Source organism: Styela clava, chromosome 7 (assembly GCF_964204865.1).
Source record: "Styela clava chromosome 7, kaStyClav1.hap1.2, whole genome shotgun sequence".
Taxonomy (NCBI): domain Eukaryota; kingdom Metazoa; phylum Chordata; class Ascidiacea; order Stolidobranchia; family Styelidae; genus Styela; species Styela clava.
Window position 1 is genome coordinate 7061540 of NC_135256.1, and position 12137 is coordinate 7073676.

Genomic DNA, 12137 nt, shown 5'->3' on the forward strand with positions numbered 1-12137 from the left:
AAAATTAGGAAATCAGCTTAAAAGATCAAAAATTTAACATATGCCTTTTTGTCTTCAAGCCTTCGTAATTTTAAATTTGCTCAAACGCAAATAATAATAAGCATGAACAACTAACAATGGAATATTCGTATAAATTTATATTGTGATTTTTGTATAGAATACGACAATTGTCGAATATTCAACACAAGAGGCCAGGTGCAAACAAATTTGAAATAACTCTCGATTTTGCACGAAAAGAAGGCGTTTCTTGGTATAGTTGAATTATGTATATCTGAGGAAGTCTGACCTTAGTCAGGCGAAATGTTACAGAAATATATTTGTTAGTGTACGTACACTGTACAGCAAGATTCTTGAATCACTCAGAATAGCTTTATCAATCTTGCTATAGATTATATGGATTCACGGGCACAAATGCATAGAAGAAGGGATAAGTAGCTAGTCCCACAGAAAACCCTATTAATAACGTAATTGTTTCAAATCCTTGATTTTTAATATTTCCCATATCTCCGAAAACTCATGCTCTCGAAAAGTAATAAAAACCGCGGCCATGCTTATGAATAAGTACGCTTATTAAAGAATATATATCCTTGAGATCTTTTGGCACCCGAATTGTTGTATTTAAATAAAGTGGAACCAAAATTTAACAATGCATTACAAGACATAGAATATGGAGACAATAATATACAGTATATGGATTTTATTAATAATGAAGCAGATAATGTCAATTTATATGCACGATAACAATCCGACATAGCTCAACAATAAAAGCATTCCAAAAATATGAGATTGTCACCCTAAAATAAATGGGACGGCTATAGTGTAATATTACAAATAATCATCACTTAAAATCATTAAGATTATCCAATGTTAACACAGTGAGTACATATTATGAAATCCAGCTTCGCATTGAGTTGGGAAGTTTGCGTGGATTGGTGGTGTTATCATAGTATTACCCAAAATTTACTGTGATGATTTTTTCCATATTGGCATGCATATTCATCGATTATCATTTATTGAATATAATACAATAAAACTGTAAGATCAAATTCTAAACAAAGATGAAGCGCGCCATCCAGGTCATTTTCAGTATGTTATCATTACCATCTGTCTAATAACATGAGTTGAGTCGAAATTACACACAGAAAGGCAACATATTTACCAATTCTTCTAATAGAGAATGTATTTCAATAATGGTTTTGTATTTCATTGATGTATTTTGTATATCTATTGTCTGTTACGCTGATATTAAGAGCAGTCTGCTTGCTATTATGCGGCTTTTATCTCATAGAAAATCGAACAATGTGTCTCATACAAATCAATATATGGCAAATTAAACCCTTTAAGAAGCTGTCTTTAATTTTTAGGGGTCGCATAAACTGCGGACTTTCATATATATAGTAATTTAGACGAGTGCAATCCTTTAATTATTTCTAAAAAATGATCAAGTACATCTTTGCTCAATATTTTTGTAAACAATTGACATCCGTGCACAGGTAAAAAAAATTTGATGAAACTAAGCAAAATACACAGATAATTTGAAACCAACTGCATCACACGCAGTGCTGAAAGAGCATAGTATGCAATATAAATTATCTCTGCGGCTACGACACATCATGTATGAGTGGTCTTCAGATACTAGCGAGTATTTCCCCTCACCATGGAGGATTGGTGACCCTAGTCAGAACAGAGTCGCAAAGGGAAAAACTTACATTACTAACAATTGAGTATTTGGGTGTGTTGATCAAATTCATTGTAATTGAGAATAAATCTTGTTTTGAATAGTCATGAATAATTAATGAACGGTCTTCGCTCCCTTCAATCACTTTCCAGAAAAATTGGAAGAAAACTTCAAAAGCATAATGTAAAGGGATTGTGAAATAATCACAGCTATTTGACCAGGAACGCAATCTTCCAGAGCGTTATCACAACGCAGATAGCCTCACTCTTACTTTTGGAATTGGTGCCGGTTTGCTTTGCAATATTCATGTATATCATAAAAAAGCACAATTACTTTTCGATGACCAGGATTAAAACAAAACAATATTATTATTTATATGGGAGTTCGCACATGGAGAGCGTTACATGTTACGAACATGTCGTTCAAAAGTATCTCAAAACGATACGTTAGAAATATTGCGAATTGTTTGACATTTTGATCATCGTATATTAGAATACTGTACTACCTAAAAATCAATACTCAATGAAAAAAAATCACATCTTTATATTACACATCTTTATATTTTCAGTAAATTACAACTTACCCTTTCAAGTTGAGAGTAACTTGTCCAAGTGAGAGCTCAAAATATCCAAATTGTAGATGCAACCCGAGGCAGAATACGATTCCATATCCTTTCATGTTGGTATAAATAAATCCAATTGGCACTTTTCGTATTGTTTGAAATAAATCTAATGAACAAACGTTATATGTCGCTCTTCCTTTTATACATTACGCTGTAAAATATCAATACTTGACTTACGGACATCTGAGTCTAAAAATCTAATATAAAGAAAGGGGGAATTGGGAAGAAATACTAAATATTTGTATCCTACCTTCGGTAAGTTACATTAAAACAGATTTTGACGTCCTAACGCCGGGTGGTCCAAACACAGGCCCGCGGGCCCCATGTGGCCCGCCGCTTCATTATCTGTGGCCTGCTTGACATTCGGAGAGGAATCAAAAAATCGCATTTCGTGGTATTTTGTCACAAAATTAGCTACAATCGCGCTATTGTAGCCCGCGAACAATTCAAAAATAATTTTGTGGCCCCTGGAGCCGACAACCTTGGACCACCCTGTAGGACTTAACGTATTCCAAATGGGCCCACAATTTATTTTCGTGGATTTGAAAAAAATGTATTAAGGTCAAATACAATATACAGACTCGTTCGCGTCATTGAAACAAGGAAAATTGAGAAACATTCTATTCAATATGCGACATCTAGATAATTTAAAAGGAAACTTTTTTAAGTTTATAGTCTTAATTTCACTAGAACACTTGCTCTCACTTGTTTCTCATTCTCATGCAAAACAAAACTAAACATGGTTTCTCTTATTCCTCGCCTGTTTCTTGCTAAACTTGCGTCATTGTTTACTCAAAGCTAAAATGTTCTGTCTAAACATAAATTACAATCTGTCAAACACAGGAAATTCACCTAAAACAAAGTAGCGATCCAGTCGATTATTCGTCGCAAATTTTTTCAGTTTCTTTTTCCAAAGTTTGTTACTCTCATGAGCTTTTCTGGAATACCACCATAATCGGAAATCGATTTGACGCACACGAAACCACATAGGAACAGTAAAACTACCGTAGCGAATTAAAAATGATTCTAAAGAGTCGTAAATTTTGTCACGCCAGTAATAGATGATCGAATGGAACTGAAATGCTGCGAAAACAACATATGTTAGCACTTATCTAATTTTACGCGTGTGCCAAATGTAAAAGAAGATTAGGTCCAAGAGCTTTTTTACATTCAATGCGTTTGATGAGATTAAAAATGATAAAAATCAATTTCCAGCTTTGCTATAAAATGATGAGATTCCAAATCCAGCCTTAATCTATTATAGCAATTGTATATCATCGTTTAGTTTCAATTTTCATATGTTCATTTTTTTGCAATTCGAAATAAAACATTTTGATACGTTTTGTTTTCTTCGAACTTTACATATGCTCACTGCAATGAAAACTGAACAAATATTACAAACGATTTTCCCCCAAAAAATTTACTAAATCGGAAGGAACATTTGTCATAGAAACCTCTTCCCCATAAACTTAATTCACTTTAAATAGGAACTTTAAAAATACAACTTTCGACCGAAGACGTGCACAGTAATCAACATGACAACCATTTCATTGAGCACGAGTCAACGTTTAGGGAAATCAATAATAGTTCGATCGACACCCAAGTCATAAGCCGGTCGCGGTCCACTAAGGCGATTGGATAATATCGATTTCTGTCTATCACTTCAACTATTATCTTGTCTTAAAAAACGTAAACTTGTAATAAAGGTAAAATGTGTTTTTGCTGGCACGTTTTGTCCTCTTTGGAAACGAGAGATAAGTAGACTCAATAAAATTAATTGTTAGAATTGTGCTTTAAAAGAAACAAGATTGCGCAGACGCTGAAAGTAAAGCAAATTAAATATCTTCAAGGGAAACAAGCTAATACCCAAAATGTGTTAATTCGACAATACAAGACTATTATTCTCGACACTTTTGAGGTACTGTATATGACACAAACTTACTCAAAATGTAATATATTTTCTGAAATATCGAACAGAATTTTCATATTACGCGGACATCCTGTGGGATCTGAAGCTTTTACTAAGACAGATAGAACTCAGAAATCCTCTGATACCTGAATAGTTAATTAAAGTTATACAAGACGCGAGTTAACAAAAACTTAAAGAGTTGAAAATGTTACACTTGCTAGATTATGCAATCCTATCTCACAATCCTAAACACGTCATTAGCACCTCTTTCCATTTAAGATATCTATTTGTTGCAACTCGCACAGCTGCAGCTGCACAGCTGTGCAATTCGCGCAAATGTCAGTATTATTGTGTCATACCACTAAAGGTCTTGCAGTATGACTTACGACAGTGAGCAAGTCGAAAGAGTAAGTCGATGTGGTATTTGTCGAATATTTTCGTCACATTTTTCTGCACAGTTCAAATGCTGTCGTCTCAAGAATCCTTTGTAGTGTAAATACTTTCGGCGACGCCCGAATAATATATTACTTCTCCGTTTAATAGCATTGAACCATCAGTAACTTGCATACATAATGTACAACGTTACATAATTAATTCATAACGCGGAGTACCCATGTGTTCTTATTCAAAGCCCTGTTTGAAAATTATTTGTTAGAACTAATCCTTCCGCGACGTGAGACGGATGGCTTTCCTGGAATAGCATTGGTCTAATACGCTAATTGCTATTAAAACTTTTTAAACTAAATCCATTTGTTATGCATAATTCACATTAGTGGTCACCAAAGGAATGATGAAATTTAAAAGCAGGAAGCGACCGAGTAATGCAGTTTACTTTCATATCTTGAACTGAAATATTATTGCCTCATATCTATATATACATATAGAGAACAACACTGTTTAACAGTTCGTTTTTCAATCTGAAGCTATTACTTGATTCGCAAAACTAGTTCCAGTGAAACCTGAATCGTAAGAACTCGTCGTAACAACCCTTCGTTATTGTTGAGTAATTCGTCGATGAAAATCGATTATACTGTTTCATCGCTAATGCAACATTGGTATGACATAATCAATAAATTGTAACAAAGGTCAATGTCAGAAGTTTTTTATGTCACCGAAAATAAGTTACCAAGAGAAAAGTTCTATTACTTTGCGAACGAATCGATAGCCTATGCCTTCTTGCCTATATTTATTAATTGAACCGAAATAAATTTCCGAAAGTTTTGTCTACTTCCTTCACTTCATTTGAAAGAGAGTGGAAACACCATGCCATGAGCATTTTCGGTAAGTTTTCAAAATACACCGAAAGCAAGAGAGCTATGCTCAAATATATGGACACGTAGCGCCAAATAATTTTGATGACGTCATAGCAAAAAATAAAAGTAATATCTTTCTGGAGAAAATTTCCATCTTTAACCACTGAAAATTTCAAAGCAGTTGGTTCAGTAATCAAAGAGAAAAGCGATTTCTTCAAAACGATACAAGGAACAAGAACATCATAACAACAAAACGATCGTTATGACCAGTGGTGGGATTCAAATTTTTTGTCAGCCGGTTCCTCCACAAAAGTCATATTTTTCAGCCGGTTCTGTTACAAACAGAACATTGGCAGTAACCGATAATGCTAATCGGTTCGCTGATCTCATAAAATTCCTTAAGACAGTTTATAGAACAGGTGCGAACCAGCTGAATCCCACCACTGGTTATGTCCACTACGTGTCCAATAAGACAAAAACAGTTTAGTTTCGCAGAAAATTGGATTACGTAATGTCAGTTCGGTCGTATAGTTACTAATGTTAAACTTCACCTTACAGTCAACAATGTAAGAAAAATAATTTAACCTCAAGCTCAAATGATTTAATCTTAAAAGCACAAAATTGTGAATGATAAAAAATATCAATTTCATAAATTTAAGCTCATATGTTTTATGGCCGTTATCGAACCATTTCGATATCTTCCTCATAAGAACTGGCGATTGATGAGTCTCCAGCCTGCGCCCAAAAAAAAAATTTGAAAACGCGATTTGCTGCACAGGGTCTTCTTCAAATCGATTGAATAATAAAGTAATCTATACCGACTGATCTGATCCTTTCGGTCATGCTAAATATGAGGTTACAAAATATTTCATAACAAGACATTCCAGATAGAAAACTAGACGTAAACACCACTGGCTTACTTTGTCTACTTGTCTCACTCATTAAAACTTTTCTCGAACGCCAACCACCTCTTTTGTACCGGGAATTTTTTTGGCGTACTGAGATAAATATTGTCAGAGCTTTTTGAAACCTGACAAGTTTTGAATATGCCATAAATTAATCTCTTTGACTGACTAGTTTGTGGATTAGGGAGGTAGGTTTAAAATCTGCTCACGCATGCCTATTTTGGCGCTCCAGAAGTGTGTGTACCAATATGGAGGTAACTAATTTTGTTCGCCTACCTACTTTACATATTATGTAAAGGGACTGAAACCTATGGGCAGGAGGTATATCCACTTGCCTAACACAGTCAGTGCCCGAACTCGTAATAGAACTAAAATAAGGAAAATCGGATTAAAATTATGGCCCAACCCTAACCTGGTACACATACTACGGGAGTACCGAAATGCCAGTCGTTTACCAATATTAATTCAAATTTGGCGTACTGAGCGAAATATCATCAATCGAACGGAAACTTTTTGAAACCTGACAGGTTTTGAATATGCTATAAATTAATCTTTTTGGCTGTCTAGTTTGTAGATTAGGGAGGTAGGTATAAAGTCTACACATACATGTTCATTTTAACGGTAGGAAACCCGCGTCTTACTCATGAACAATTCCCCCGTGGTGTCCCAACAAATTGGGACAAAGTTAGTACAAAACCACGAATCTATTCGAGGGTTTGTCAGAATTTTTTTAACATGTGTTTAGCGGAATCGAAATACCACCGATACTTTTCGCTAGCATTAGGCTACCCTAGGAATACGAGAAGATTTGATACGGATCCAGCAAATATATATATCAAATAAATATTAGCAAAACTACTTTCGTACAGGTAACCAAGCAAAGTCTATTTGATATTTTGTCAAGATTAGGTTCGTGTCGGAGGATTTGAATATTTGCAATTGATGTTGTGACAAAGATATTTCTCCCACGGCTTAAGTGTCGCGTATTTCTATTTTTTTTTTCAATTATTAATTTCAAGTGAGTTAGTTGCTCAGTTTCAGTGTTTGTTCAACGTGCAAATAAAAAACTTATAGAAAGTGAATGTTTCCTGCTTAATTTGTGGCTACAGGATTCCAATTAGTGATAAAAACCTATTTTTTACAGATTTTTCTATTCTATTACTTAATATCAAAACATCAGTAGTGACCAAAGACAGTGATATCTACGCCGAACACTCGAGGGGGTGTTAATTTATTTTGCTCATTCGACTAACCACTGGTCTAATATCTTAACTGTGTCTTACTCATACTTCAACGCGATTTACTGCAAAATAACAAATGAAAGCATCAGTATTCTTGCCACGCAATTATTCATCGTTGGGGAACTGAAGTATATATATATATACCAGTGGTGGGATTCAAATTTTCGGCCGATTTTGTTACATGTTTTTTTAGTAATGCTAACCGGTTCGCTGATCTCATGAAATTCCGTGAGACGGTTCCATAGAACCGTTGCAAACCGGCTGAATCCCACCTAGGCTTGCACGTAATTTACGGATTTACGGAATTACGTAATTATTTGGAGTTACGGAAGGGAAGTTACGAATTACGTAAAGTCGTAATTATTGCATTGAAACGAGCTTTCTTCAAAGCAGTCAATTTCGTCTATTGCGAAAAATGAAAGCTCAACAAGGAGAAGAAGTTAGAGTTCCGGTATTCGCAGCCGTTTTTCTCTCTCTTGTTACGTAGGTGAAGGAAGGCATGACGCGTTGCCATTTAGTAACCTATTATCAACTTCTCTGGCATGGCCAATGTAAATTATCAACGTAGTTAAGGGGTAAGAACTGAGTAGGGCCGTTTGACGCCAACACACCTGGTTTTAACTTCTCCCGCAACTTAACCGTAGATAGGGGATAAATTGCGTTGAGACCGGTTGACGCCAACACACCTGGTTTCAACTTCTCTCGCATCTTATCTAGCATGGCCATGGCCAATGTACATAATAACCGTAGATAGGGGGAAGAATTGTGTTGAGACCGATTGACGCCAACACACCTGGTTTCAACTTCTCTCGCATCTTATCTAGCATGGCCATGGCCAATGTACATAATAACCGTAGATAGGGGGAAGAATTGTGTTAAAACCGATGGACGCTCAACTTCTTCGGGTGAAATGACTAATGAACACAGGAGATCAATCTATCAAACACGGTCTATCAAACATTTGTATCCATTTTACTTCTATTTATTATTTACTTGTTCCAGTTTTCCGTTACTTATGGTATATATGTTCCGTTTCTATTTTATTCTATTTTATAGTCACGCGTTTAAATAGTGGGAATTCCCCACCAAGTGTGGATTAGCAATGCTTAACCATTCTTTATTGTTAATATCAACACTTGATATATGAACATGGAATATCATACTGTTTTTGGCTGTTTTATTTCAGACTTGGGGTATAAACAGGAAAATATCCATAACCTTTCAACACGACGATCTTGTGAAATTTAACGAAGAGCTTTCGCGACGAATTGGAACCAAATAAGCGAAAAGAGCGATTGATCACTCGCGCCAATACCTCGCCGTGATAATTAATGTCGCGCTTATCAAATAGCAATATGGCGAAAAAAGAGAGATTGCGTAATGAACCAAAGCAACTTCGTCTTCTCGGCATCGGTAAAGCGATTGAGACGACAGAGAAACAGCGAAACGACGGATTCCTCGCGGACCGCTGAAAATTTAACTGCTATCATATATAATCAAATATGAGCCAGTGTGTTTATTCTGTGCGAGATCCATTTTCTATTACAAAATCTTGATGTTCTGTTTACGGTTTTATCGTTATATATCAGTCCGGACTTGGCCTTGCTCATGATGTTTTTCACAATTCCTCTCAATATTTCGGCCATATATGATTAACTGTCTTACCAAATGCTGCAACTTATTTTGATTTATCGTCGACTTGAATACCACCAGCACTCGACCAAACTTGTGTCAATCTTGGCCGATAGGATCGCCGACTTGAGTTAGCAAATAAATGTCGTGAGTGTAAAATAAATGTCACAAAATGCATTGTTTTGCGATATACCTTTGTATTTTCGGAGAAGGCATATCATATAAGTTCGATATTTAAATTATACGCAAATGAATAATATTTGATCTAAATTTATCGCAAATAATGTTATAAGCATTCAGTCCGCGAAATGATTAAATGTAAAATGAAGCATGGTAATCGGAATATCGTCAATAAGTCGACATCAATAATTATTATTATAAAATGCTAACAAGGCAGTAATGTCGGATAATGCAGGAGACGCTGCAAAAACAAGTCTTCGTCGCGAGGAAATCGCAAGTATAATCAAACGAGAGAATACGCTCGTCGTTGGTTAATAAATTAGAAACCCGTAATTTTTATTCAGTACTAAGGTGGTTTTAAAAAACTATCGTTTCCATAAATATCCGTATACCAGTGTCGGTAATGATAAAATAAAATTGATCGCATAAAAATGGGACGGTTAATAAGGTGATAAAGGAAAACCAAAGCTAACACAAAAGATAAAAATCAGAATAAAATTAATTTGAATTCACTCCTTGATATTTGTCTTTAACATCTGCCGACGGCGTGTAGTACTGCCAAGAATATGAAAACCCAACTTCAATGTCCCATTCGGAAAAGAAGTGGATTCAATTGGTTGTTATGGTAGGTTTAAATGCGTGGAAAAATATCGCAATTACGGGGTCATTACGTAATTGATTTTGCCGTAATTACGGAATTGATTTTTGTCAATTACGTGCAAGCCTAATCCCACCACTGATATATACCCAAAATAATGCTTATCTGGATCCGCAGTGACTGCGTTTCTTCACTTTAAATTATTGGTCATGTCAACTAAACCTGCCCAAGTTAATTGTCAGTCGCGAGGGATTTATCTGTCTCGAGCTTTTATATACGATATTGTCTTATAGTACCCCAGTATTAGTCTCACTGCGTATGTGGAGCTAATTTTAGTAAATTCTGCTAGCTCTCGCCTCATAGATACTCGTTAATCGCAAGACAGCGTCTCACTGATGACGATGTCTCTGAGTCCTTTCTTAAGTTTTTTCGTTTCACAGAACCTAATGAATAATTCAAGCAGCCTTTCTGACGGAAGCGGGATCACGCACGGTGTCGTCAAACAAAAACCGATTGTGACTCCACAATGATCTTTATTAAATTGCGTTGTGAATAAACCCGCACCGTGATCAGCGACAACAAAATTTGTATTTCGAATGAAAACGGGTTTGGACAATTTGTATTCTGGCTAGACAAGCAAACAGGATTTTACATGATGCTCGGTCTGTAATAGGGAAAAGTTAGAAGTGAAGTGATGGTGTCGTCAAATCATTATTTCTTAAGTTCGAACATAACTCTCACAATACCCATTCAATATCTATATTGTAACAGATTTTAACGCACTCGTTCATTGACATACAATTCGTAAAACGAAGAATATTACATAGCCTAATTGTCTGTATGAACCTGACGGTCACTGACGTTAATTTCCGTCGTCGCCCAACCAGAGAATCCACACGACATAAGAAAACACATATCGCAAGATTGGAAAATTTTAAGTTCATTATTTATGCACGTTAATTACCGCGTCTAAAAATTCTCAGTAACGTAGTCAAAATCTCGAAGTAAAAAGTTAAACGTAAGGCTAGTAAGTTTATTTCGTGCATCATGATATGCGCTGAGAATGCTTGTCATTGTAAAACTGATTTGGCCGTATCGTGGAGTTTGCAGATTTGAATCCCGCGAATGATAAATATGTGAGAGGTGAATTGCACCTGCATACTATTCCACCTATAGATTTTTTTACGGATATTTGAACCCATACTAACCCTAACCCATGGATTTTAGCACCCGCATATAGATTAAACCCGCGGATATACCGGTGCGAATGTATGGGTACAAATGCACGGTCACCATCAAACAGTGCTCCTGAGTCTCTCTAAACGAGGGGTTATCAAACTGTGAACCACAGTACAGGGTAGTCTAGGCCTTCATCATCATCATCTGGGGACCTCGTGGCCTTTACTGGAGGGTAATAAATAATGGCATTTGGTGTCGTTTCGTCATAGAAAATCTCTTGACATGTTACATAACAAATGCTATTGAATTGAGACATGCAGCGAAGTTGAATAGTGTGCCTGGCTAGCCTGAACTGTTAACTAGCTTTTAATCTTTTTGACCGGGAATATCCGCTAACAATATCCCAATGGGCTTCATGGAAAACTAAAAATTGAACGAGGATCTATTCGTCTATAGCGGGTGTTCTCAATCTTTTTTCTGTCAAGTACCCCCTGAGTCCCGAAACAATCAACGCGAACCCCCGGTAAGTTTTTAAGAGCATAATCACTTTCTCCAATGCTCGCAGCAAGCTGTCTTTAGACATTTGACAGTTTGCCTACAAAGCTGTGAATTTGCGCCAAAATCACAACAACGCAGTATTTGAAGAGAAAAGCGATTTTATAATGATGATGAACAAGAACAACAACATAATATTAAAACGATCGTTATGTCCACCGACATGTCCAATATTAGTCAAATTATTGACTGTGCCAATACTATGGGTCTGTGACACTGGCATCGACATGTTCGAAAATAAATCGCAACATAGTTTCCAAATCTATAGATTCTACGTTCAAGTTTGGGTGAAAAGAAAGTTTAACCGAACGGAGATCTCAAGAGAAAATTTTTAACCTGGGGTAGAACTCTCTCTCGGTTGGGAAACGTTGGGCCATAAATGTTT

The 12137-nt window shown here is 36.0% G+C and overlaps 1 protein-coding gene across 1 annotated transcript in view; it reads right to left on the reverse strand.

Annotated features, from left to right (window-relative positions):
• The window catches only part of LOC120328037 (voltage-dependent calcium channel subunit alpha-2/delta-3-like), a 54159-nt gene extending 51687 nt beyond the window's left edge, over positions 1-2472 (reverse strand). The window contains exon 1 of the mRNA XM_078114242.1: positions 2262-2472. Coding sequence (XP_077970368.1) covers positions 2262-2356 — 95 coding nt within the window. The 5' untranslated portion in view covers positions 2357-2472. The remainder of the gene's footprint in view (positions 1-2261) is intronic.
• Positions 2473-12137: the final 9665 nt, after the last annotated feature.